The sequence below is a fragment of the Camelina sativa genome, chromosome 8 (assembly GCF_030686135.1).
Source record: "Camelina sativa cultivar CO46 ecotype springtype chromosome 8, ASM3068613v1".
NCBI lineage: Eukaryota > Viridiplantae > Streptophyta > Magnoliopsida > Brassicales > Brassicaceae > Camelina > Camelina sativa.
Genome location: NC_141887.1, coordinates 4,758,621 through 4,785,689, shown reverse-complemented (window position 1 = coordinate 4,785,689; position 27,069 = coordinate 4,758,621). Strand labels below are relative to the sequence as shown.

The window sequence follows — 27,069 nt, the reverse complement described above, 5'->3', positions numbered from 1 at the left end:
CTTGGGTTTTATACAAGTGGCCTACAAGCACACAATATATGTGCCGTCGGTCTATTGCTGCAACAAACCAACATGCTCCTCTCACGTCTATAGGTTTGTTTGGCTTCGACTGGGCGTTGACAAGAAATTAATCTTTCAATATGTAGATAAAAAATGATTATATTTATGTGTCCTTTTTCTTAAAATATATACACTAATCTCGACAATGAGCTCACAAATGGCGTTGATAGTCTACAAAAAAAAGTCATCTAATAATATTTAGCTTAAAGATTGGGTTTCTAATTAGAGGAGCAACCTAGAGTAGACTAATCGTTGTTTCTTATAGAATCTTCATATGATACATATGTGATTTCCAACAAGCAAAATGTAAAAAGAAGAAGAATCTTGGTCGTGTAAATAATAAGTTGATCACTAACTACAGTATCCCGAAGAAACAATACGATAGGTGTTCTTGTTGACATTAAAAATGAATATGTGCTATGTTTATGAGGCCATATTCTCATGGACTTCTCGGTATAGTTAGTATAAGAAGATTTATACCGTTTCTTGTTTGTCGTAAGATTTTATTAACTCATTCACAAGTAGTAGAAGGAAAAAACGATTTGCTCCAATATTGTTCTTCTCTCTATTGTCATAAAAATTCACAACAACCACACAACATATTATGAAAACAAATGAAACAAGGTCATTGAAATATGGAAAAAAAAAAAAAAAAAAAAAACGGGACTCAAAACATGAGGAAGCAAAGGAGAAGAAACAACAAACTCGAAGAAACAAGGCCATGAAATGTGATTGGGAAAGCTCCAGAGTTAGTAGCCGGAGAATAGCTACCCTCGGGTGTGCTTGTAGTGAGGACAACAACAACCCAGTTATCCTCAGAACCAATACCAATTCCAGTGAACTTAGAATCATTCAAACTCCTGGAGTACTGTGACTTTGTGTAATTGTTCATGAGAAGGGTCTGATCAAGGTGAGGAACACAAGTCGGCAAGATCACACCGTCTCTAGTAACTGTAATGTTGAGTCGGCATTCGGTGAGGAGTTTAGGGAAGTCTGAGAAACCAGGTTCTGTTCCAGGAACTGCAGCTGAGCCACTGGTGTTTGTGCAGGGTCGGTTCTTGAATTGGTCTGCTAGTTCGTCTGCGAGACATTCTGCGTTTTCGTTCTTTATCAAGGTTGTTAGGTTTATAGACGTTCTGTAGTTGTTGATGACTGTAAGAAGAACATCATCTTCATCTGTATATTTCAAAAAAACAGAACACACACAAAAGAAATTGATAAGCATCTCAATCGCAAATCGCCATTGATCGAGATCTCTAGGCTTGTATGAAACAGATTAGACGATTTTTAAAACTAGATCTTGGTCAACCAACAGAGTTCAAGAAACCTAGAAATTGAAAGAACAAAAAAAATCAAGAAGAGGTTACCGTTTTCGGAAAGAACAGGACGATGAAGGGAGAGAAAGACTGAGAGAAGAAAGAGTAGATGGAGCTTCGAAATCGCCATTGATGCAGAGGTTCTTCCGTACTTCTTTGCTCACTTTTTTCTTTTTCTTTGCGTATTTATTTATGAAAATTTTAGTTCATTTTGCTTTCTCGACTTTTCAAAAGTCGTGGCTTCGGTTTAAGAAAAATAAATTGTCTTTTTAGATCATTTACAACGACCGTGTTGAATTAAAAATAATTAATTAAACAATTGAATACAGATAATGTTGAATTAAACAATTGAATATGTACAATAATCATGCTGAATGATCTGGAGTTGAATGTTGGATTACAAGGAAGAAAACAATGTCATATAATATAGCATGTAAAAATTGGATGCTGTGAAATCATTAGGATTGATTGAATAAATCATAATAAACTAGTTTTTATACCATATAAATCATTATTTTTTATATTATATAACTAAATATTTGTTTTATTTGATTTGGAAAATGAAAAAAAAAATATTTTCTATATTCAAAATTTAATACGCAAATCTCAAAATATAAACTTTAAGTTGTTTTATTAATAAGTATCTCTACTGCTCGTTTTTTTTTACTTGTAATGAAAAATAATAATAAAGGATGAAACCAAGAAAAAGAAATCAAGTGTACGTCCGTATTTTATCACTTCTGCTTAAATGTTTCTCTGATCAAATATTTAAAAGTCATAACAATAGTTTATAGGTTTTATAAGATAATTACAAAAACTAGAAAACATAAAAGTAAATAAGAATATGAAATAAAAATTGTCAGTTAGGTAGGATCTTGAGTTTTATTAAATAATAAATCATTGAAAATATAAAAATGTTTAATTAAATGATCAGATGTTGAATTATTAAGTCGATCAATTAAAAACCACATTAAAAGAAGATGATATAAAATGTAAAAAGTACATTAAAACAAAACGTATGGTGTTCAATTGATAAACCGATGGGGATGGTTTTAGTACTTTTGTCCACTTTATTTGATGCTACGCAAACAATTTAACTTTTTCTTCACTCAAATTTAAGAGTGTAGTTATGAGTCTTATGACCATTTATACTTTGGTATGAAAGAAGTTGTACCATTCTATATATATAATAGGTGATACCCTGTGCTACAGCACGAGATTATATATTTTGTTAGTTATTTTTTTTTGTAATTTGTATTTTTGTAATCTAGTTTTTTATTTTACTTATTTTCTTTGTTTATATAGTGTTTATTTGTATATTAGGGGTTATACAGTAAATTAAAAATCTTAATAGAGTAAGTAATTTGTAGAATGTAGCTTTTCACGGAAATAGATACACCGCAATATTAGATAGTAGTTTTGTAAGAGAATAGACACTCTGCAATATCGGATAGTAGTTTTGTAAAAGGATAGACAAACCGCAATATTGTATAATAGTTTTGTAAGAGGATGAGTTTTGCTTTCTTTTGGTTTGTCGTCAAAAGAGGAGAAGTTGCTTGTTAAATTTTAGTGTGAGATACTTCAATGTTTAGGAAACCATTGTATTTATAGTGAAATTAGGTATATTTAAGTTATCATTTAGAAGTTAATATTTGTTATATCAAATCTCAGTAAAATTGTAAAAAACCAATTTAATTTATAGTTTGATAAAAATACATGTTTAACGGGTTTAACTCAAACTTTTTTAAGAATAAAAATATTAATATTACTTAAATATTTTTATAGACTTTAAATATATTATAATATTTTAAACTTTCGACAGAATTCAAATATTTATAATAATTTAAACATTCTATAAAAATTTAAATATTTATAATATCTTAAACTTATTTAAGAACGTAAATATATTATAATATGTTTACTTTTTAAAAGTTTAAATATGCTCAAATATATAACTAAATTAAACTGTTAAATTTGGATATCTGATAAATCAAGTTTCCTGCTCATTTGTACTCAAAACATATTAGTCATATATTTATAGTGATTATGAACCATATTCCTCAATATTTAGTCGATGTGGGATATACAATACATATTTTCTGTAAATTAGTTCACAATTTTACATATATATAATTTCTGCGTTTTTTATTTTTTCCATATATACTAATCATAATTAATTACTATAATTTCGTTAAGGAAATATTGAAAAAAATAAACTAAATGATGATTTGTTTTTATTTAATTTGGAAATATTGAAAAAATTAAACTAAATGATGATTTGTTTTTATTTAATTGTATTAAATTGATTTGTTGTTTCCGTAAATATCTCACAATATAAAAGCAAATCAAATAAGTTTACATATATATACAATTTCGTATTTAATCTATTGATTATTTAGGAAGCAACAAAATCACAATCAATAAGTATTAAAGATTTCTCATTATTATTAATATTCGTAATAATTATAGGGATTAAGTATGGTAGTAGTTAATATTTGATATTACTGAAGCCATTAAATATTCAGATACTAGTTTTCTTATTTATAGGGATTACACCTCTGTTTGGCAACAGGAATAACTATTCTTGAATCAAATAATATACATGATCCAAAAATGATTAATCTGGAGTACAAACAGATTCGTAGATTTTTTTTCTTTTGTTCTCGGGTAATTTAGGATCCGCGTCCCGACCCACTTAATTTTTAGTGATGGACCGAGGGTATAATGGTCATTTGTCAAAATCGAAACTATAGGTTAATTAAATTAAATTAAGTAATTCTCTAATCATTTTTAATAAAAAACCTACCAAAACAAAGTCATGATCCATTTTGAATCTAGAGAATACTCTTGCTTTACAATAGTATAGATATTTTTTTTTCTCGCAAATCATAACTATATATCGACAATTAGATGATTTTGTAGTCGATTTCATAAATATTTTTCGTTTTGTTTTTTATTCTTTTTCTGGCAAAGTCTTAAAAACCACAAGTATACACTATCTCATGTAATTCCTAAGCTTTTATTGTCTAATGATATTTACATTTAAATATCATTAATTAGATGAATTTAACAACTTCCATTAATTATATTTGCATGGCATGAGATAAGAAACTAAATTGCAAAAGTATATTCTAATTAAAAAGGAGAAGAAAAAGTTAACATAATTTTCTTTCTCAACTTTGAAAAAGTCTCCCAGTAGACTATGCCATTGCAAGACAGATCGATCGAGACAAAATAGCAATGTTTTAAAATCTTAATAAAAACAAAAACTGGTGGTGTACTTGAAGAAACCGAACCCGAACGATCCATATTCGAACTCGACCTGAATACCAAAGCAGAGTACTTAACGGTTCATTCTTGTTCGTATGGGATTTAGGGGTTATAAAAAAGGAGTTTATTAATTAGTCAATCACAATCGGTAAGAGGAAACTATGAGAAAGGCGATTTGCTCCAATCTATTATTTAATGCCGTAAGAATTTATCAAATTCTCACCATATTACGAAACAAAAGAAAACGAGGTGACTTAAAAAAAAACAGACTCAAAACATGAAGAAACAAAAGAGAAGAAACAAGAAAGTTGAAGAAACAACAACGCCATTAACTCCAAATACAAAAGCTCCTGAGATAGCATAGCCACCCTCGAATGTGTTTGTAGTGAGGACGACAACAACCCACTCACCACCACTTTCAGAACCGATACCAACTCCAGTGAACTTAGAATCATTCAAGTTCTTGAATACGGCAACGCTGAAATCGGTCAAGTTAGGGTTCTGATCATGCTTAGGAACACAAACTTGCATTACCGCACCGTCTCTGATTACGGTTGTGTTGAGGTGGCATTTAGCGAGGAGGTTAGGGAGATTTTGGATCCTAGGATCTGTTTCAGGGACTAAAGCTGAGCCAGTGACGTTTGTGCAGGGTTGGTTCTTGAATTGGCCTGCGACTTCGTCTGCGAAACATTCTGCGTTTTCGTTCTTTCTTAAGGTTGTTAGTTTTATTGATTTTCTGTATACGTTGAATAGTTCAAGAAGAAGATCTTCTTCATCTGTAGATTTCATAAACAGAAAATAAAAAGAAAAAAACCAATTAAATTTTATTAGATGAAGCAAAGACGGTACCACTAGGTATCTCAATCGATCGGAAGTATATAGTTTAGTTGTACCGTTGTCGGAAAGAACAGGACGATGAAGGGAGAGAAAGACTGCGAGAAGAAAGAGGAGATGGAGCTTTGAAACCGCCATTATCGATGCAGAAGAGGAGGAGGTTCTTTTACTTTCTTTAATTTGGTGAGTGTTCTTCTTTTGTGATGAATCTTCACTTCTTATTTAAAAGAGAATTTTGTTAAGTTATTTTACAAACTTTGAATATTAAACATATTTTACAAAATTCAGAATAGTAAACATATTTTACAAAATTTCACAAAATTTTATAAATTATTTATTTATATTATTTATACAAAATCATCCCTCCATATGCTTGATAGATTTTTCTGATTGCATTTGTACCAATATGCAAGTCTATATTTTTCCCCATCTCCCCATTTGTAAGGCAAATATTGTACCAAGTATTACATCCATATAATGTAAAAGCATATGGTCAAGAAATCAGATGACCAAAATTGATGCACAGCCACTCACATCCATCTATAGATAACATAAATGATGATACAATGTCATTGACTTCGATAATGAACACAAAGAGGTAACAAACGTAAAACCACCTAAACTCTTGACATTGGTACACAAGTGAAAGTAAAACTACAAGGTTGGAGAGTTTTACAAGAGAGTGAGTTGGAGTTTTGGTCGATTAGGCTGAGGCTCTACTACCTCCATGTGAATACTGTTTAAAGACAAGACATGGTGGCGATTCCATACCTGCACAAATCTGAAACAAGTCAATGAATTATAATACTTAACTCCGGTGCTTTAGTAAACGACGATCATCATCCAAGATCTTTAAGATAACAAAAATGAAAAGTTGAGTTTTAGCATGTTCTCCTTATCGTCACATCAGGAAAGGGACAAAAGACTCTTAAGTTTACAAATTTTGTCAGAGCACTCAAGATGCCGGAAAATAATAAACCCTTGAATAATCCACAGAGGGTAAGTGGACTCTTACTATCAGCAACGCTAGTAAGTTGAGGCCTGTCTTGGAACACTGTTGGAAGCTTATATATTCCTAATGATGCCGCAAGTAACCTATGGACAAAGACATCTACAACCAGGGAAAGAAACAAGTTTATAACATCTAGCAGATGAAAACAAAGGGAAGACAGAGTAATTTTCACTTACCGGCATATCTCCGGATAGGGGATGTAAAATGAGTCGACATCAGTAACACCAACACACACGCCACTACCCAACCCCTTCTCACGAACTTCCCCATATTTACACTTTCTCTGTCTCTCTTTCTTAATATTTACACTTCCCCATATTTACACTTTCTCTGTCTTCTCACGAACTTCCCCATATTTACAAAAATCAAAGAATGAATGATTGATTCTATGGTCAAGTGAGATTAAAGATTTGAGATTTGGGCTTAGTTCATCACTTCTATAATATATTAAAAAAATCTTTCCTTGTGATATATAACTACAACTATAAAACAGAGCAATCACAATTACAAACTACACATCACAATAATTGAATCCCAAATCCGAAGATCCCTAAAGCAAAGCTCTCTTTCACCAAATAAATAGATGATAAGACGAACCTTTATCTCGCCGATTTGTTAGCCGGTCGACCTCGCCGTCCTCTTCCATCGCTGTGAATCGATTGAATTTCCAGATTTTCCGACAAATCGCCTCTTCCATCGCTGTTTCGAACGAGAGAGAAGAGAGAGAGAAGAGAGAGAGAGTCGCGAAGAACGAAAGAAGAAATGGAAAAAAAATATATATTTTATATTTATGCGTCTACCAATGGAGATACGCCACGTCGCGTTACTCAGGTGGTTGTTCAATTCCTTCCCAAAATAACGATATTCTCATTTTTTACTTGAAAATGGATTTTTAATTAGGATTTTGGGGCCCAATTTCGAGAATACCCCAAAGATTATTTCCCACTAAAGATGGTCTTATATAAGATCTATTACCCATGGACAGGCCCGGCCCTTGAGACATACTTATGATACATTTGTATGTGGCCTCAAAATAAAAGCCCAATTTTTTTTTTTTTTTTTTGTAAAGCTTAAGAAGGTCTGTTAGAGATCTAGATAAGGACCAACATTCCTAAATAAGTTTTTTCTCCTAGGAACTTTTTAACTTTACTGTCACTCAGTCACTCACAAATATAGTTTAGTAAACAACGTAATCGCCATTGATCGAGACCTGTTATTTATGTATGAGATTTTAAGTTCATTTTTTTTTTTTTTGTTAACTAGGAGGAGTTCGGGCCTGGGCCTTAATCTTCCCCATGGTCCAGGACTAGTCTTTGCTAATACCTTATGACATGGCGTAAAGCATCCCTCCCACCAGGAATCGAACTAGGAAATACAAGGATCCAACTCGTGCACTTAAACCACTAGCCCACTGCACCGGTGGTATTTTAAGTTCATTTTGCTTTCTCGACTCTTCGAAAGTCGTTGCTTGGGTTTTTTTTGTTTTCGTTTTTTTGTTTATTAAAAATATGTCTCTTCTTAGACCATTTAGGACGTGTTGAATTCAAAACTGAAGATTAAACAATTGAACATGTAGAAATAAGGGTGTTGAAGATGACGACGTTGAATTAAAAATTAAACAATTGAAATATAGTATACAATAAGGATGTTGGACTAGTGACGAAAGGTGAAGAATGGAATCATCATGTGTAATCACATGGGAGAAAGACAATGATTGGATCTCGAAATTATTAGTGTTAACTCTTCAATCATACTAGTAAACCATTTTTTTTATACCACATTGATCGGTTATCATATTTTATAAATAGATATTTGTTTCATCTGATGTGGACAAACGAAAAAAAATCTTTTAAACAGAAAATATTATAATAATTGTTATTTTAACTATTTATATCCCAACAATTATGAATTTCAAAATTGATATTCCAAACAACCCCAATATACAATTTTAATTTGTTTTATTAATAATTATCCATATTTTTCATCTCTATATGATTTTAAGAAAAAAAAATTCAACTGTATGACCGTATCTTGTCACTTCTATTTTAATGTTGGTTGTAACAGATTGTAGTTGGTGGCTTGATCTAAATATTTATAATGTTTTATATATAAGATAATCACAACAAACAAAAAAACATATAAAAAATAAGAATAACATATAAAATTAGTGAATTAAGGTGTTGAAAGTTATTAAACAACTATTCTAAAATATAAAATTTATTTAATACTATTGATTAATGGGGAATTGCACCCTATAACCAACAAAAAAACTATAATTCAACAAATAACTACTTTAACCATGTATAAGTAATATACTCTATATAAACTATAATATATACTATATTATCCTTGCCCTTACTATCTCCACCTCCCTACCACCACCATCCCTACCTCCCTTACCATCACCCTCTCCACCCCCTAAAACCACCATCCTCACCCCATACAACCACTTCCGGCGGCCACCATCACCACCACCTCCGGTGACCACCACCTCCGGCGACCACCACCTCCGCTGGCCACCATCACCGGCCACCATCTTCGGCCGCCACCTCCGGTCACTCTCTTCGGCTGCCACCTCCGGCCACCTTCTCCGGCCGCCACCTCCGGCCGCTATGTCCGGCCACTCCCTCCGGTTACCCTCTTCAGCCACCCCCTCCGGTGGTGGCCGACCTCTGGCAACCCTCTCCGGTCACCGGCCTGAGGCCACTACCACCCTCCACCATCACCACTATCCCTTAAATACTAAAACAGTAATTTTGCATACTTTTCATCGTATTTATCTAATTTATTCAAATATACTGCTATAATCTTAATTATATTATTGATTTTGGTTATACAGATAATTCATCCATGATTAATTAGGTTGAAGAGAGAGGATGATATTGAACAAAAAAATTGATGTTTAATTGAACCAATGTGGATGGTTTTAGTTCTTGTCCGTTCGATTTGATGCCACGCAAAACATGTAACCAAACTCAACATTCTGATAGGATTTTTTTTCTTCACTCAAATTTATGAGTGTAGTTATGATCTTTTATACTTTGGTATATGATCAGAAGTCGTACCATTCTATTTTTGTTTCTCTCACAACCATAAACAATTAGTTGAATTTAACAAAATCTCCGTTAATTACACTAGGTATTGAGCCCCAGTATATCGCTGAGAACTCATTTTAGTAAATATTTATTACAAAAATTTTTTAATTAAAATTATTTATTAAACTATTAGAATTTTTAAACTATTTAATAAAATTTCAAAAACATACAATTTTTTGAAAAATTCTTTATATTTTATTTGAAAAATATACTTTAAAAAATAATCTTACCTTCACATATGATTAAATAAATAATTATCAATGCTACACAGTACACATACCAAATTAAACAAATTTTTACGATTAACTGCCATGAGATTACATTGCAGTTGTGTTATTTCGTTCGCTTTTATTCATAACCTTTCGTTCGCATCTTTTCAATGTAACATTTTATTTGTGTCTCTTTGTAGTAACTTTTCGTAAATATTTTTTAATTTCTAAAAAAATGAATAAATGCAATCTACAGTCGTGTCTTCTCTTCTTAACCTTGCAGTCATATTTTTGTATATTTTATGAACCATTACAACTTGTTCTCTTGTTGTCAAATATGATATGTAAATGATTATATTTTTAAATTTCTTTCTTTTTGTTTTGTTTTAAATGATAAAATTATGAATACATTGTATAAGACACTATAGATTTCTTAAATAATCATATAATAAATTACAAATATTAAAAATATTAACTGAGGACCATTATTAATATGACATAATGCTTTGTTTAAATTCATTTAAATTAATTATTTTTATATTTTTTTAGCATAACTCAAGCATATTTCTATTTCCAAAATCAATTTTTACTTCATGAAAAATGAATATTAATATTACTATTCAGTCAATCAATAAGAAAATTACCAACACTCTCAAATTTGAATATAACTAAACAAAAAATTATCACATATTTTATTTACTTGAATCAAAACTCAGTTATATATTCATATAAAAAAAGAATATATCTATTTTCATAAAGGCAGTATTGTAAATGAATATATAATACAAACAACTATCGTTTTATAGATGAAACATATTTCTATATAAAACAACTTATATTCATTAAACATTTTGGCAATTATAATAGATTATATATATATATATATAGTTAATCCAATATTGAATGTACTTACTACTTATTTTTCTCCGCCTAAGATGCTGGTTAATTATCCCGAGTCACACATAAATAAATAATGTAATAAATATTAGAGGGGAACAATAATAGTTAAACTTATAACAATATTATTTAGGTGTATGATGTAGCATCACAATGTGCGCGTCTAAGGAAGATGGTCGGCCAAGGACGATCAGGTTCATTGCTCTCACACGCTCCTCTTTTTTTTTGGCAGTCAGAATCCAAAACCTTTTCAAACTTTTAAAATATTTCATATTCAGTATATTTTGTTGTTAAGATTTCAATTTGAGTGTATTATGACTAGAACTATATATACAAATTCCCTTAATCTATATAAAGTTGTAGATAAGTCTTTGTCGTCAAGATAGTTTATTGGACAATCATCTCAACCGTCAATTTTTCTGTTGATCATCGGTTTTCTATCTCCCAATAAACTGAATATTCCCAACAGTAGAAAATATAATAGAACGAATTTTAATATTTTATTTTTATTTTTACCTTGATATTTCATAAACAGATATTTTAAAAAAAAAATAGAAATATATAAATCCATATTGTTTTCTATAATACAATTAGTTTTCTAATCAAAAAGCATGGAGTAGAAAAATATATACTTGTGACAAAAAAAAACCAAACATATACGAGCCAATATGCTCTCATTTTCTGAAAAACCAACTTGAACCACATTTTTTAACAGCTAAAAACAAAAATTTCGGTTTGGATTCATACCAATAGAATGATAACCCTCGAGAATAGATGGTTAAAGAGAGTATCTTAAGATTACTTAAACGAAAACAAAAAATTATTCAAATATATTTTATTATTGTAGACAAAACCATAAATATCAAATTTACCAAAAAAATTGAATCGATAAATCAAAAGTTTTAATGGTTCATTAAGTAAACAAAATTTGCCGCGGTGTAATTAAAAGGTTACAACAATTCATTTAAATATATTTTAGTTATTTAAAACTAATAAATAATAATTTATGAATAGTTTATCCAAGTAACATGATCTTAAATATTAATTATACCAATATTGTAATGGTTCAATTAAACGGCTAAAATATATTTTTAATATATTAAAATTAATAATTTATGAAGATGTATACCTAGAGACTGAATATAATTAAATATTACTTTTTCATGGTGATGAAACGTCATTTCTAACAAATTCTGTTTTAACTAATACAAATATAAAAAAAAATTGAATACAATGATGAGAAGTTATATATATATAGATTTATAAAGATGTTAAAATTTGAATAGACACAACTGTTTGTAAAAGACACAACTCTATATTCAAAAGACGCAACTTTTGAGAGAGACACAACTGTAAAAAATTTCTGTCAAAATTATAAAATTCTCTTATAATTAATACAAATATAAAGAAAATTTGAATACAATGATGGGAAGTCACTTATATATAAATTTATAAAGATGTGAACATTTGAATAAACACAACTGATTGTAAGAGACGCAACTTTTTAGAAAGATGCAACCATTGAAATTTTCTATCAAAAAAATATATACATATTTTATGAAAAGGTACTACGAAAAATCACAATTGTTATTGGTATTTATTCAAATTGTTATTATTATATAGATTTGCATTGGTATGAGATAAAAAACTAATTAAATTGCGAAAAGTATATTCTAATTAAAAAGAGAGAGAAGAAAAAATTAACACTATCAAGAAAGGGGACTTACTCCAATATTTTTCTTCTCACCGTTAACGTTATCACATTTCACAATATAATAAGAAACAACGAAAACGAGGTGACTTAAAAACGTGGAGGAAAAAAAAAAATGGGACTCAAAACATGAAGAAACAAAAGAGAAGGAACAAGAAAGTTGAAGAAACAACAACGCCATTAACTCCGAATGCAAAAGCTCCTGATGAGTTTGCGGCCAAAGAATAGCCACCTTCCCGTGTGTTTGTAGTGAGGATGACAACAATCCAGTTACCACCTTTGGCAATACCAATTCCAGTGAACTTGGAATCATTCAAGTTCTTGATTACGACAAGGGTGAAATTTCTCAAGACAGGAATCGGATCATAGTCAGGAGCACAAGCTTTCATTATCTCGCCGTCTCTGATTACGGTTGTTCTGAGGCGACACTTAGCGAGGAGGTTAGGGAAGTTTGGGATTCTAGGATCTGTTCCGGGGACTAAGGCGAATCCATTGGTGTTTGAGCAGGTTTGGTTCTTGAATTGGTCTGCGACTTCGTCTGCCAGACAGTCTGCGTTGTTGTTCTTTGTTAACGTTTTTAGGTTTAGTGATGTTCTGTATTCGTTGAATACTTTAAGAAGATTTTCTTCATCTGTGGATCTCGAAAACAGACCACTAAAATATATCAATCGGAAGTATTATTTTAGTAAACAAAAGAGATCAAGAAACTTAAGTTTCTTGATCAAGAAGATCTTACCGGAGTCGGAAAGAACAAGACGATGAAGGGAGAAAAAGACTGAGAGAAGAAAGAGTAGATGGAGCTTCGAAGTCGCCATTGATGCAGAGGTTCTTCCTTACTTCTTTGGCGAGTTGTTTTGGTGATGATGAACCTGTCACTTATTTATGAGAATGTTATGGTCCCTTTGCTTTCAAAGTCGTTGCTTCTGTTTAGTTCTAATGGGATTTATTTTATTCTTCTTCACTCAATTATGAGTCTTATTTTTTTCTTCTTTAGGCAACAACTCAATTATGAGTTGAATTTTAACAAACGTTTATTCTAAGGTTATTAATTTATTCAGAAATACAAAATAACATCAGCAACAAACTTGAATTTTTGTCCTTCGCTTACACCATCTCCATTAATTACATTTTGCATGGCATGTTGGCATGAGATTAGAAGAAACTAAATTGAGAAAGTATATATTCTAAGAAGAAAAAAAAAAATCTCTTTTGATTTTGAATTTTCTTAACATAAGTCTCGAGTAGAAGAAGAATATGCCATTGCAAGACAGATCAAGACAAAAGAGCAATGTCTTAAAATCTGAATACAAAATAAAAACTGGTGGTGTATGTGACTTAATGAAGATAGGGTGGACCAAATCCTTCCAAAAAAAATCAACTAAAAGACAGTTTCATGCACAACTCTCTCCTCTTCTCTTTTATCTCCCCCTCTCCTCAAGCCTTTCTAGAGCCAAATATTTCCTGCGAAAATGGTGGTTTCTGCTGACTGCAGAATCTCCCTCTCTGCCCCAAGCTGCCTACGCAGCTCCAGGGGGTTAACTAGGCACATTAAGCTTGGCAGCTTCTGCAATGGTGAGCTCATGGGGAAGAAGCTCAACTGGGCTCAGCCTCCAAATATTCGACTTCGATTTTCTTCTACTAACTTCTCTACGAGAGTTTCAATGTCTTTAAATAGTGTGGCTGGAGAGATCAAGGTAAAAAGTTTCAAACTTTTAGCTTCTGCTTTCTATTCTCAATCTTCTTCTTCAATCTTCAAGCTCATCAAATGTGTCCCTGCACTGCATTTGCTTATGTCAACAACCTCCAGGCACAAGAACTTGAGACTGAGAAAAGAGATCCAAAGACAGTTGCTTCCATTATTCTTGGAGGTGGAGCAGGAACTCGACTCTTTCCTCTCACAAAACGTCGAGCCAAGCCTGCAGTTAGTTGCTTCTCTGCTGCAAAGTTTCCAATACTGATTTTCGTGCCACAAAAGTATAACTAATCGGGAATATGTGTGAATTGTAGGTCCCTATCGGCGGAGCGTATAGGTTGATAGATGTACCAATGAGCAATTGCATCAACAGTGGAATCAACAAAGTATACATACTCACACAATATAACTCAGCATCATTGAACAGGCATTTAGCCCGTGCTTACAACTCCAATGGAGTTGGCTTTGGAGATGGCTATATTGAGGTTCCACATTCATTCTTCATCATCTATTACGAGCCAAGCTGGTTTCATACATCTGAGGCAATTGTTTGAAAAAATTCAGGTTCTTGCAGCCACTCAAACGCCAGGAGAATCTGGTAAAAGGTGGTTTCAAGGTACAGCAGATGCAGTTCGGCAATTCCATTGGCTTTTCGAGGTAGGAATAAGACTCTATAACTAACTTATCTTCACATGAATAGACAAGCGGTCCAACAATTCTTTTCATAGGATGCAAGGAGCAAGGACATAGAGGATGTGTTGATCCTTTCTGGAGATCACCTCTATAGGATGGATTATATGGATTTTATACAGGTGAGACAAGATTACTTGAAACCATGTCTTTCATCAAGAGTTAGTTACTCTCAGAGACTCCAACCATGTCTACTTAAATCTTCAGGATCATCGGCAGAGTGGCGCAGATATTAGCATTTCCTGCATACCAATAGATGACAGGTGAATGCAAAAGAGTATATATAGCAATTTTCCCAACTTATTATGCTGAATCAAAGATCATGATTTCTTATAATCCCTTTTTGTGTTACATGGTAGACGTGCCTCAGATTTTGGTCTTATGAAGATAGACGACAAAGGAAGAGTTCTCTCTTTCAGTGAAAAACCTAAAGGAGACGAACTGAAAGCAATGGTATGTTTGAAAAACTTGGGGGATTATATTTTTCAGCAATAATAGCATCTCAGAACAAAACCTGAAGATTTGTTCTAACCTCGGGGTATCCTTAGGCAGTAGACACAACTATTTTAGGACTTTCCAAGGAGGAAGCTGAAAAGAAACCATACATAGCATCAATGGGAGTTTATGTTTTCAAGAAAGAAATACTGTTGAATATCTTGAGGTAACACCATTAGTTCTAGATTTTGTCTTTGCATTCTAAGAACGATGCAAAACAAATATCATATCTTGCAACTGTTTTTGAAATCAGATGGCGTTTCCCCACGGCAAACGACTTTGGTTCAGAGATTATACCCTTCTCAGCTAAAGAATTCTATATGAATGTCAGTAACATTCAGATTAAGCACACAAGTTCATTCAATGAGTAACGTTATATCAAGGAATAACAAGATCTTTTGAGCAGGCTTATCTCTTTAAAGACTACTGGGAAGATATAGGAACAATAAGATCTTTCTTTGAGGCAAATCTCGCCCTCACTGAGCATGTAAGGACGAATATATTCAGGGACAACTCTATTTCCCATGATATTGTTCATAATAATATATACTCGTATTGATATCACATTCGTCTACATGTATACCTTTTAGCCGCCGGCATTTAGTTTCTACGACGCAGCGAAACCAATCTATACATCAAGGAGAAACCTGCCACCATCAAAAATAGACAGCTCTAAGGTAAATAAAACCAGCCATGATATTTACTTCCATACATTTCGGTTTTGGCCCACTTTGTTCAGGATTAACTCTCGACTTCATTACATGTGAAGCTCGTTGATTCAATCATTTCTCATGGAAGCTTCTTAACCAACTGCTTGATTGAGCACAGCATTGTGGGAATTAGATCAAGAGTAGGCAGTAACGTTCAGTTAAAGGTAGGCAAAACAAGTATCTTTCTAAGAATGAAAGGACTAGACTCTAAGATTGTATAATGATCTAAAATGTATGGAAACTCTAGGACACGGTGATGCTTGGGGCAGACTTTTACGAAACTGAAGCAGAAGTTGCAGCACTGCTTGCTGAGGGAAAGGTTCCCGTTGGAATAGGAGAGAACACAAAAATTAAGTAAGACTAACTATAAACTTTACATGGTTTACCTTAGAAACAGTTCTCATTTGTGAAGTTTCCCCATTCCTTTCTTCCTTTTTGTTTATACCTTCTCCTTTTCTCTGCAGAGAATGCATAATAGACAAGAATGCTAGAGTTGGGAAGAATGTAATCATCGCAAACTCAGAGGTAAAATTATCTTTGAGTTAGGAAAATATGGATCCATCAGATGTACATATCTACGGTTACTAATCTAATTCCACTAATGTTATGGTTTGCAGGGCATACAAGAAGCAGATAGGTCATCCGATGGATTTTACATCAGATCCGGCATTACAGTAATCTTGAAGAATTCGGTAATTAAAGATGGAGTTGTGATATGATGATACCTTTTAAGTTTTAACTGTGAGAACTAAAAAGTAAGAATGTAGAGCATAAGAATCAAAACTAAATAAAATTTCTTTGATAATGATGACACTTCTCATACACTCTTCCCATCTAACTATTTAGTTACATTAGACTGATGGTGTCTGGACTCAACCGTATATGTGGCAAATAAGACAAATTTTCTGCACTGGTATAAGTAATACTGTACTTACAAAATGAGTTCCTCGCAGCTGAACATAAGTTCATTTTCGTATCTTTGCAAGACAAATCTTTCCTCCGACATGATCAGATTGGCAACGATGCACTTTTTGTCAGAAAAGGGTATTCGACCAGCTCTTCCAGCTCGGTGCAGATAATCTGTAGCCGTTTGTGGGAGATCAAAGTTGAAGATATGAGTTGTTTCTGGTAGATCAATCCCTCTTGCTGCAATATCAGTAGAAACAAGAAGAAAACCTCCTCCTTGCCTGATTTCCTATAGGAAAGCATGAAGATTAGTAACAAGTACACACATCTAGGATTAGCATCCGCAGACAAAAGAACCACTTACTGTTAGTGAAGCTGCTCGTGAATTGAAATTCATGTCCCCCTCTAGTAGGAGGATCTCCAGCGAGCCATTGTATGAAGTTTTAAGGAATTCCATTAGTAGAGTTGTCGATGGATCATTTCCAACCTTTTTTGACTTCTCAGACTGAAAAGAAGAAACAGAAAAGGGTGTTAAATGGTTAGATGAAGTTAAGTTAGGAGGGAAATAGATGCTTCCAATACCTGCTCCCCGACAAAAATTATAGCTGATTCAGGTGCATCAGACTCTAACAAGGCAAGCAGCATTTGATGTTTATTTGTCTTCTGACACATCTGCCAAAATAGAGGTTAGATGTACTTATAGATTAATATCATGACAAAAGAAGTGGAAGGATGCTAAGAAGTTAAGTCTTACAACGAATCTGTGAAGAAGGCACAAAGGCATGGGCATGATTGCGCTAACATGAACATGGACAACATCCCTCTGCAGAAATATGAGGAAATACAACTGACTTGAGTCCCTAGTTCAGATTTTATATTGCCAAGTGTAAAGTGGGGTGGTATCTACATGAGTACATTCTACAGTAGCCCACAAATCATTTGATTCATTAACCAAGCCCGAACATAAATCAGATGTAAAAGAAACATTTCATAAGCTAACCTTTGTCCACTTTTGCTGTATACAGTCATGCACAAAATGTTTATGCTGGGGAATGGAAGCACTGGCAAAAACTGTCTGACGTTTATCGCATGAAGAAAATGATGTCAAAAGCTTCCGCACAGAACCAACTTGTTTTGAAGAGTAGAATAAGAAATCAACCTACCAAAGTGACCGTTCAAATATATTCCTGGGTCAGAACAACCGAAATCATTTTTCTATGGATAATTAAGTTGAACAGTACAATACAGTTAGAAAAAAGTTTTTACCTCATCTAAAACAAGAACTCTCACAGAGCCAAGTCTAAATATGTGCTTTTCTAGCATGTGACACAAACTTGCTACCGTAGCAACCAAAATCGCTGGTGGCTCAGCCTGAAAAAAAAGTTAAATTTGCTGAACTAAATCACAAGAAGAAGTGACTAAAACACTTAAAAAAAAAAAACTCTTTTGAACAACCTAATCTATCTAACTTAATAAGATCTTAAAATCCAACCTTGAGCCAGCTTTTGTGCCTTCTTAGCGTACCTCCATCTAAGAGAGCCATTACTGTACATCCTTTCACATCAAAATCCGATTTTGCAGCCAACATTCTAGCAACTTTTGTAACCTAAACCCAAAGAGGCAACAAATTATAATCATATCACAAAAAAACATCAAGTCAGATTAGTGAAGATTTCAAAACCAATGCCTACTACTACTAGTTCACTTACTTGCATACCGAGCTCTCGAGTGGGTACAACAATTACAGCTTGCACAGAAGATCGTTGAGGATTAATAAGAGAGAATATGTGTAACAGGTAAGTCAATGTCTTGCCTGAACCTGTCTAAGATTACCCCAAAAAAAAAAACATAACAACATTAACCAAAAGTTTCAAAACAGATAATCAAAAGAGAGAAGCATGATGAGAAGAAAAAGGACTTGAGCATGGAGGATGCAGTCACGGCCTGTAAACAAAGTAGGTAGAGCTTCTCTTTGTATGTCTGTGGGTAACACAAACCCAATCTCCTCCATTCTACACACCATTTTTTCAAAAATATAATCAATAAAGTTTCGATTTTTATTAGTACTTTTCAAAATCAAAAGCAAGTGAAACGAAAGCTTACCTGTGCAAAATATGCTCCGGCACAAAACCTTGGCAGATTTGACGTAGAGTCAAAGCAGTTGTTTCATTGGCACTGTTGCTTTCGATTTCAGAGAAAGTGTCCGCGACGGCTTGGAGGTTAATAATTCGAGAATCAGAGGAGGATTTGAGAGCTTTCCTTGCGGAAGTAGAGTGAAAGAAACTGGAGTTTAGTGTTGAGAAGAGGGAAGGATGAAAGGTTGAGGCTTTAGGGATGAGAGCGAGATGAGGAACAAAGAGAAGAAGCTGTGACGCCATTGTTGAGCTCCGAAAGAGAAAACAAATCCGAAACGAAGGTTTTTTAGATAAAAAGAGATTAAATGATTTTTGTTTAATTTAAAAATAAAATAAAACTATTAATTTTTAAAATTCTAGTAATTTTTTTCGAGGAAAAATTTTACAATTTATTTTCACTAATTCATTTGTTGAAGTAAATGCTTATTTTCTGATAATGTTGGTATTGAATTTGCAAACACAAAAGTCTCAAGTGGGAACTACAAAACATGAACCTGTTCACTGCATAAAAGCCTGATTCATATACATTTAGTGGTTCATATGAAAAACATACATATAGTATGATGACCTAAAGCTATAATTTTACTATTTGCTTCTACTTATTTTTGTTGTGTTCCACTTTTCTATGGTTTTGTACCATTGCCACTGGACAACCAAGCTAACGAGTCTAATTAAGCCACAAAACATAATTTCAATGAAAGCGAGCCAATACGATCTCTGAGGGGACATGCCGGCGCTCGCAATAGATAGTAAGAAGCTGATGAAATGGCATGTCACTGTGGATTTTCCTGCTTTGATACCATCGAGACATATCTTGGCTACTTCTTTGGTTTTCATTGAAGCTGAAGATGCTGCTATGATGGAAGTCAGCTCGGGCCTCTTCTTCTGTTCTGAGAGTCAACACAAGAAAAAGCAAATAATCTCTCAAAATGAATCTGAATTACTTATAATGAACTAAATAGAACGCAGAGCAGTAATCAATTTTTACCAAGATAAAAAATCACACAAGGAGGCAAATGTTTTACTTTTTTAAAGAGAAAAACAAAGACTATTTTTACTGAACCGGTTGGACTGGAACTGCAACTAATCTAGAAGTCAACTGAGTCATCTCATCAGTATAATGAGACGCCCAAATGACAATCCACGATCCTAGCTTAAGTGTTTCATGCTCTATACTTCTTTACCCATGATGTAATAATGATCTTTAAAAAGTTAAAAAAAAAAAAGATTCTGGATTGTCTTACCTTCTTGAAACTTGAGTGTATCAGTGTCAGGAGGAAACAAGAGAGTCACATGAATGTCATCAGAAATAACTTCTTGCTGCAACGCTTGTGCTAATCCCTGAAGCCCAAACTTGCTCGCTGAATATGCAGTGTAACCGTAGATACCTGCCTGAAAAGATTAAAAACCACAATACATCACAAAGGCTATCCAAGAAAACGCATCCGCAAGTTCTTTCACAAATTCAAGAAACTATCACAAGGGCTTCACAGACAAATCAAGAGTGATTCCTTCATCTAACTAGGAGACTATGAATCGAGGCGAACCTGGCCGGCTTGAGACGAGACAAGAGAAATGGAGGCAGGACCACGACCTTCCCTACTAGCTTTCATGGCAGGCAAAGCCGCAATAATCACATTGAAGCTCCCAACAAGATTCACATCAATCATCAACTTAACCTCCTCGTGACTCTGTTTCTCAAGCTCCTTCCCAATAAACACGCCTTGATTCACAATTAACACATCGATCGTCCCCGATTCATCAACCGCCTTCGAGACTGCGTCGAAATCGCGGATGTCGGCAGAGAACGTGGCGACCTCGACGCCGGTGGCTAGCTGGACGGATCGTTTGGCCTCGTCGAGCTTTTCGGCTGAGCGAGAGAGGATTGAGACTCGAGCTCCCTCGGCGGCGGCACGATGAGCGAGAGCTAGACCTATGCCGCTTGATCCACCGGTGATGAAGACGTGGCGAGATTTGATAGCGATCTTGACGGATCTTGGCCGTACGATCAATGCTAAGATGATGAGAAGAGTGATGAAGAAGAAGAAGAAGAAGAAGAGGAAGAGAGAATAAATTGCCGCCATTGTAACGCTCTTCAATTCACACTAATCGAAGATGATTAAGAGACTCATTAGTCATAACAAAAATCTAATTAAATTAACTAATGAGTGTTTACAATAGAATTAAAAAAAACTCTCTTTTATGACCGAAAACATTAATCTTACTATTACTGAACTAAATTAACGACAATAATTTCTTGTATTGTTTCCACCGACCGCCAACTATAACTTAAATAAAAATAAATATTTATTTATAGCAATAAACAACAAAATGTTGTAGCGGAATCTGAATCTCCATCGGATACAATTTTGTATATGTAATTTTTGTGTTGAGATTTGGTTGTTAACTTGTTATTAAATTACATGTAGATAAAGACATCTTACAAGTATTTAACTATTTAAGTGAAGTATGTTTATGAAGAAATAACTAGAAAACTTATGATATATTATTTAAACTTTTTTTTTTCTTTGTAAATTTTTTTAAGAAAGAAAGAATTAATGTGAGACTATGTGATATATTATGAAAAACAAGTGATTTTTTTATGGAAAGCTTCATCATCATATTATTTTACTCTAAATAGAAATACTAAAAGAATAAGGAGATTTTTTTAATAATGGCATAGAGAAGTAGAAAAAGAAAGAGAGAGATGGGCATGTGAGTGGCAAAAGACAGAAGGTGTGTGTGAGCTTGTGACAGTCTTTTGGACTTCGTAGTAGATCTGACTTCTTCTTTTTTTATTCAGACAGTGTGGCAAACTCGTCTGTGATGTCCCATAGACATTGATTGATTGGAGAGAGAGAGAGAGAGAGACATGGAACATTTGCTAGTTTCACATGGGGCTTGTCTTCACACATTCCCTCTATCAATCTTGTTTGTAATCAACCAAGAAAATTCACATACTTAATTTTAATTCAATCCTTAAAAGATTACAAACTGCAAAAAAAAATAAAGTCAGTCAATCTCTAAAATGATGAACAAGAAAGAGTTACATAATAAAAAAGCAAGAACAAACTTGGAACATATCTCCAAGACCTTCCTTATACAGTCCTTTATTTATTCGCTGATTTACAAAACAAATAAATCTTATGCATCTAATTTAACTATTAAGAATTGATCACACTGAATCATGAATCTTCTTTCAGAATATTTGTTAAAATTTAATCAAGTGTAGATAGATGATGCATCTCCGTAGGTTCTTCTCGGGATATGAGCATGGACACTAGTGTTCATGTTTCTCTTGTTGTTGTTGTTGTGAGTGGTGAGAGTACTTCTTGCGTTCTCATGATTCTGCTGATAGTACTCTTGTCTGTTTTGTTGAAGAGAGTGTTGTTGCTTGGCGTTGAAGGAACTATACTTACCTTGCTTCTGATGGTGATGAGGTCTTCTCCTTGGGTGAGAAGATTTAGGGATGAACACACCAGTCCCTTTGCTCTGTTCTTGATGATACATATATGGAGCCGTTTGGTAACCTCCTCTGAAGAGACCCTGTTCCCACAAAATTTTCAAGAAACACAGTTAGAGAGAGGGAGAGGGATGCATATAGAGAGGAAGTAAGTGTATGTATGGAAAGAGGAACAAACCTGGAATGAAAGAGAGGGCGAGGAGGAGGAAAGAGAAACAGGGTTTAGCTGTTCATCTTCATCCGTGATGAGAAGAGAGATCTGTTTGCTTATGTCTGCAAAGAAGACATCATCATCAAGCTCTAACTCCATAGCCATGTATATCTTAGCTTTCAAGTGTCTCAAGACTTTTGTTGTTCTGTAGAAACAAAGTCTTTTGTGTAATTTATTTTTGGTTTTGCTTCAAGTGGAGTTCGAGGGAATGTTGAAAGAGTCAGATAAATAGGCAAGAGAGAGTTGGCATTTAGAGAGAGAGAGAGAGAAGAGCATGTGGGTGGTAGAGTGGGTCCAGAGAAAAGAAAGAGATTTTTTTAACAATGTAAATCTAATCTGGCTAAGTCCCCACTCAACACAACATGAAGGACAGAAGGAGGAGGTTGTGTATTGATGTTATCCAGTTGTTACATTTTTAAAAAGATAGAATCAAAGCTCATACACAACACAACCCATATTCACTCTGTTTTTATTACCTTTTAACACTAAACTTCTCATATTTGACCATAAACTTTGATATATTTACCAAATTACTACTACTAATAGGTTATCAACAAAATCTGAATAATCGAACTGAACCAATTTAATACTCATTTAGTTACACTTGGTTTTCATTACTTATCATGATACTGGCAAAAAAGAAACACTATCTACAATAGGGCCTAAGGAAATCTTTGTTATGGCTATAAGATCATAGAACAGCCACATCCGAAGACAGTCTGTGGTTGGCAATTGAGGAAATGGACAATGATCAATTTGGATTTGGCAGAGAGATTGAGAGAGAGAGAGAGAGAAAATCTTAACTCATTTGATATGATATGGTTTGGGGATAGTGTTTGAGTGAAGTAGGGTCAGACACCAATCCTACTTGATAGTTCATTAAAAACGATTTCCCAAATGAAGCTTGATGGTCTATATATGTATAATAATATATGATGATGTTTATTCATCTTGGTGGTCTTTTTGCTTATTTAATTTGCATGTTCGGAACTGCTGACCTTTCAAAGGAGGATATATGAACAAAAGAGGTCGTAGAACAACCTTATCTCCTCACCCATACTACGTTTCAAAAGAGTAGCTTAAAGTCTCTTGAGATCATATGAAAAGAAAGGTGCAAGCAAAGTATAGCCACAAACTGAAGAAGATAAATGAAAAAGATAAGTTTGAACCAAAAGAAATATATACAACAAGTATAAGTTATGAATGAGTGCACCAAGGGGCGCGCAATCTATTGTCTTGTCGTGACGAGTGACGTTTGTTCTTTGTAACGACTGGTTAAAATAAAACATTTCGGTTAATGTTAAATTCGAAGACACAAGATCAACTTTTTAACGGCTCTAAACTGTTTTAGTCCGGAAGGTCACATCTTCGAGGTTAAGAACAATCATATGAACCGATCTGTTTGGAGTAACTTTTTTCCTTTCTCCATCACGCAGTAAAAGTCTGCTATCATAGCTATAAACGACAAACAAACAAAAAAAAAGGACCAAAATAAGAACCGGACAAGTCAACCTGCCCAATAATCTCTCAATGGATCTAAGCTTTGGCATCAAAGGGTTTCTCTGTCGGGTTTTATGCTCCAATGGCTGTATCCATGTCTGTAACAACATCGGCTCCTTTGAAAACAACCCTTAGCTTTGTTTGAATCGACTGTTTCTCTTTGTCCTTGAGAGATGTCCCAGATACATGGATAGTATCCTTCTGGACTCTTCCCATAAGGTCATAGAGCGGCTTGCTTAGGTTTTCTCTGAGCATCTCTTCAAGAACCGGAGGTGCCTGCATGTAGAGATTGCTTTCGCCGTATGTAACACTTGCTTTTGACAAAAGGAGCTTCGGGTGGTCTTCAAGCATCTCAATGAACTAGGAGAAAGAAAAAGACATGAACAAATGGTAAAGAACTGAGACGCGGAATTTGAATGGACAAAGGCACGAGTAGATTAATATATAGCTAAAAGGCCAGAAAAGCCTGGAAAAGGCGAGAAGACCAAAGAAAATAACAGCCAAGCATCTACGCAGGAATGAAGTAAATGCAGCAATGGAGATAGCAGCAGAGAAGATAATTTAGCATGAAAAAGCAATAAACGGGTAAGAAAATAAAGGATAATCGGTATTAAAAAGACAACGAGATGATAAAGCGAGAGGAAGGACCTTCGATAATGTGATTGAGGTATCCAGCTCAATCAGAATGCCCGGACCACATACAAGACAGTCGTCGAGCCTCGGGAAGTCTGTCACTTTAGTGTAAAGACCCTCTCCACCGTTATACCTTTGTGAAAATGAAAACAGTTGCTTGAGGATAACATTGAATTCTTTGCAAATTCCTATATTTAACTTAAAGTAGAAAAGCTGTAATCCGAACACTAGCAAGTAAGGCAGAAAGAAAGAAAACAAAACATACGTCAGATAGTTTGTAAGTGTTTTGCTGCATGCAGACACAATCTTCAATGTTTCTAGCGCACAAGCTGCTGATATAATCGCGTTGGTGGAAGCAATCGCCGGTATTATGTTTTTAACCACACCCTATATAATAAACAACCCTCCTCTGATAATTTCTCCATGAATACAAATAGCATATGATTCATTGTGCATACTTAAATGGTTACAAGTACTTCAGCCGGGGTTACTGGAAAATTTTAGAAAGTAAACAGACAGAGAAAGTGAGAATGGTTACATACTTGTGTGAGAGAGTATGTGACACCCGGAATTCCAAAAAGCTCAGCTCTCCTGATAGCCTGTGAAGATAATGGCAAATATGAAATAAATCCCAAATTAAAATCCATAGCATAAACAAGCAAAAGAATGACTAACCTCATCATAGACCCACTTCATATGTTCTGGGACATCAGGATCAAAGGATTTTCCTTTATGAACCTGCAGGAAGAATCGACTTCACCATGACTAAACCAAAATACATATCCACATGGAAAGAAGAATCTCTTTTCGAGAGCCTACAAACATACCTCATCCCACTTAATTAGATGAGCATATTCAATGCAATGAGCAGCATTCCTAGGGGTTTCAGCAAGAGTGCACAGAGGAAACTTCACTTGAGGTGGGAAGAGCCAAATAGTGCACTCAAAACAGGGTGTAACTCCGGGCATTATAACTCTAGCATGACCCTTGAAACCTTCAGTTCCCCCATCTACCATCGGCTTGATTGTGTCTCTTACTGGAGTATCATCGTCATTATACTCTACATACATTTGACAAGCACATGATCAGGCAGAGAACTTAAAAAGCCGAGAGTTTGGGTTGAGAGTTAAACGTTTAAGAATTTACATACCAAGAAAGCCACAAGCTATCCCATTGATGTATTTCCGAGCTTCGATGGAATCAAGACCAAGGGCAATAATGTTAAAATCGTTATAAAACTCAACCTCCTTGTCTTCAATACGTGAAAAATGCGGCACAATCTCAACCCCGCTCACTCTCTCCATGACACGCTTAGCTGCTACCTCTGCCTTAGGCTTTCCCACGTCTTCAAGTCTATACAAAGAACACCAACATTATCAACCCAAATAATTCGTGCAACTATCATCAATTCCCACTAACAATTTCACAAATCTTACTGAAGAATACCACACACACACAAGTCAAAAACAAACTTGCCTGAATAGGAACTGGCGATTGAGATTAGTAACCTCGATACGGTCCATATCAATCACATCGAGATTACGAAAACCTGAAAGAGCCAAGTCCTTGAGAAGCTCACAACCCAATCCACCCGCACCAACCACCAGGATTTTCACAAACTCCCTTATGTCATCCCTCAGCTTTATACCCCAAAACAAAAACTAAGCTCAGGAAAACCCATAGAATCTATACAACAAATTACAGGAAATAAAAAAAAGCGAAGAAGCGATTGAGAAAATAAAAAGGCGTTAAACCTGGGGTCCGGGAAAGAAGCCGGGGTCAACGAGATTCCCATGACGGAGAAGAAGCTTGTCGAGGTCTCTAGACTTACTCTGAGGAACATCGAGATCAGCCATAGAGAGAGAGAGAGAGAGAGAGAGAGAGAGAGAGAGAGAGAGAGAGAGTTGCGATTCACGGAGATTGATCACGGAGGAGAGAGAAGCTCGAATACTCAAAAAACCCGACACACTGCCACAGAGCTCCGAAACCTCTCTTTTCGCCTTCTCTTTGAGCCGACCCTTATTGGGTCAATATTGGGCTCGACCCAAAACTATTTTATATTAGGAAAAAGCACATTTTATTTAGATCTTGATATTATAATATCCCTTGGTTTAATTTGGACATTTAAAAGATCTCTATTTTGTTATTTTAGCAAATCTATCTTCTTAGATTTTTTTTTCTTTTTTTTTTTTTTTGTGTGGATAATTTTGACTATCGATAGGCTTTTTA

General features: G+C 34.3%; 9 protein-coding genes across 13 annotated transcripts; 1 reads left to right on the top strand and 8 right to left on the bottom strand.

The window, feature by feature from the left end:
- Positions 1-601: 601 nt before the first annotated feature.
- LOC104709229 (putative GPI-anchored protein At5g19250) lies at positions 602-1,614 on the bottom strand. Its single transcript, XM_010425878.3, has 2 exons — positions 1,428-1,614; positions 602-1,236 (listed from the first exon to the last, which is right to left on the bottom strand). The coding sequence occupies exons 1-2, from the start codon at positions 1,504-1,506 to the stop codon at positions 728-730; spliced, it is 588 nt and encodes a 195-aa protein (XP_010424180.3). The 5' UTR covers positions 1,507-1,614; the 3' UTR covers positions 602-727.
- Positions 1,615-4,755: 3,141 nt separating this feature from the next.
- LOC104706248 (putative GPI-anchored protein At5g19230) lies at positions 4,756-5,847 on the bottom strand. Its single transcript, XM_010422421.2, has 2 exons — positions 5,540-5,847; positions 4,756-5,422 (listed from the first exon to the last, which is right to left on the bottom strand). The coding sequence occupies exons 1-2, from the start codon at positions 5,616-5,618 to the stop codon at positions 4,917-4,919; spliced, it is 585 nt and encodes a 194-aa protein (XP_010420723.1). The 5' UTR covers positions 5,619-5,847; the 3' UTR covers positions 4,756-4,916.
- A 139-nt stretch (positions 5,848-5,986) lies between these two features.
- On the bottom strand, positions 5,987-7,244 carry LOC147939676 (exosome complex exonuclease RRP44 homolog A-like). 3 transcript variants are annotated; one of them, XR_015563393.1, is made up of 4 exons: positions 7,090-7,244; positions 6,669-6,837; positions 6,496-6,591; positions 5,987-6,261 (listed from the first exon to the last, which is right to left on the bottom strand). XR_015563393.1 is itself a non-coding variant. In XM_087460731.1 (4 exons), exons 2-4 carry the CDS (start codon positions 6,760-6,762, stop codon positions 6,184-6,186), a joined length of 258 nt encoding a protein of 85 aa, XP_087316857.1. In that variant the 5' UTR covers positions 6,763-6,837; positions 7,090-7,244; the 3' UTR covers positions 5,987-6,183. The 3 variants fall into 3 exon arrangements, 2 of the variants coding, with proteins under 2 accessions (XP_087316857.1, XP_087316856.1); XM_087460731.1 differs by having other exon boundaries at positions 5,987-6,251; XM_087460730.1 differs by lacking the exon at positions 6,669-6,837 and having other exon boundaries at positions 5,987-6,251; positions 7,090-7,238.
- Positions 7,245-12,400: 5,156 nt separating this feature from the next.
- On the bottom strand, positions 12,401-13,324 carry LOC104706245 (putative GPI-anchored protein At5g19230). The gene is made up of 2 exons (XM_010422418.3): positions 13,141-13,324; positions 12,401-13,035 (listed from the first exon to the last, which is right to left on the bottom strand). Exons 1-2 carry the CDS (start codon positions 13,217-13,219, stop codon positions 12,527-12,529), a joined length of 588 nt encoding a protein of 195 aa, XP_010420720.2. The 5' UTR covers positions 13,220-13,324; the 3' UTR covers positions 12,401-12,526.
- A 399-nt stretch (positions 13,325-13,723) lies between these two features.
- Positions 13,724-16,797, top strand: LOC104706243 (glucose-1-phosphate adenylyltransferase large subunit 1, chloroplastic). Its single transcript, XM_010422415.3, has 15 exons — positions 13,724-14,098; positions 14,212-14,325; positions 14,412-14,582; positions 14,662-14,754; positions 14,826-14,909; positions 14,995-15,050; positions 15,147-15,240; positions 15,336-15,448; positions 15,536-15,608; positions 15,689-15,769; positions 15,873-15,959; positions 16,052-16,156; positions 16,240-16,346; positions 16,457-16,517; positions 16,610-16,797. The coding sequence occupies exons 1-15, from the start codon at positions 13,874-13,876 to the stop codon at positions 16,709-16,711; spliced, it is 1,566 nt and encodes a 521-aa protein (XP_010420717.1). The 5' UTR covers positions 13,724-13,873; the 3' UTR covers positions 16,712-16,797.
- LOC104706244 (DEAD-box ATP-dependent RNA helicase 58, chloroplastic) lies at positions 16,768-19,488 on the bottom strand. 3 transcript variants are annotated; one of them, XR_015563835.1, is made up of 10 exons: positions 19,002-19,319; positions 18,817-18,910; positions 18,608-18,721; positions 18,391-18,504; positions 18,165-18,269; positions 17,899-18,085; positions 17,653-17,721; positions 17,481-17,570; positions 17,263-17,403; positions 16,768-17,187 (listed from the first exon to the last, which is right to left on the bottom strand). XR_015563835.1 is itself a non-coding variant. In XM_010422416.3 (10 exons), the coding sequence occupies exons 1-10, from the start codon at positions 19,274-19,276 to the stop codon at positions 16,924-16,926; spliced, it is 1,425 nt and encodes a 474-aa protein (XP_010420718.2). In that variant the 5' UTR covers positions 19,277-19,488; the 3' UTR covers positions 16,768-16,923. The 3 variants fall into 3 exon arrangements, 2 of the variants coding, with proteins under 2 accessions (XP_010420718.2, XP_010420719.2); XM_010422416.3 differs by having other exon boundaries at positions 17,899-18,057; positions 19,002-19,488; XM_010422417.2 differs by having other exon boundaries at positions 17,899-18,057; positions 18,608-18,717; positions 19,002-19,325.
- Positions 19,489-19,513: 25 nt separating this feature from the next.
- Positions 19,514-21,788, bottom strand: LOC104706242 (3-dehydrosphinganine reductase TSC10B-like). Its single transcript, XM_087461619.1, has 3 exons — positions 20,581-21,788; positions 20,278-20,425; positions 19,514-19,923 (listed from the first exon to the last, which is right to left on the bottom strand). The coding sequence occupies exons 1-3, from the start codon at positions 21,115-21,117 to the stop codon at positions 19,619-19,621; spliced, it is 990 nt and encodes a 329-aa protein (XP_087317745.1). The 5' UTR covers positions 21,118-21,788; the 3' UTR covers positions 19,514-19,618.
- Positions 21,789-21,985: 197 nt separating this feature from the next.
- LOC104706241 (uncharacterized) lies at positions 21,986-23,689 on the bottom strand. Its single transcript, XM_010422414.3, has 2 exons — positions 22,675-23,689; positions 21,986-22,579 (listed from the first exon to the last, which is right to left on the bottom strand). Exons 1-2 carry the CDS (start codon positions 22,810-22,812, stop codon positions 22,256-22,258), a joined length of 462 nt encoding a protein of 153 aa, XP_010420716.1. The 5' UTR covers positions 22,813-23,689; the 3' UTR covers positions 21,986-22,255.
- Positions 23,690-24,032: 343 nt separating this feature from the next.
- LOC104706240 (NEDD8-activating enzyme E1 catalytic subunit) lies at positions 24,033-26,971 on the bottom strand. The gene is made up of 9 exons (XM_087461914.1): positions 26,595-26,971; positions 26,317-26,480; positions 25,991-26,193; positions 25,668-25,900; positions 25,516-25,578; positions 25,383-25,439; positions 25,106-25,227; positions 24,856-24,973; positions 24,033-24,567 (listed from the first exon to the last, which is right to left on the bottom strand). Exons 1-9 carry the CDS (start codon positions 26,694-26,696, stop codon positions 24,280-24,282), a joined length of 1,350 nt encoding a protein of 449 aa, XP_087318040.1. The 5' UTR covers positions 26,697-26,971; the 3' UTR covers positions 24,033-24,279.
- Between the last annotated feature and the right edge of the window lie 98 nt (positions 26,972-27,069).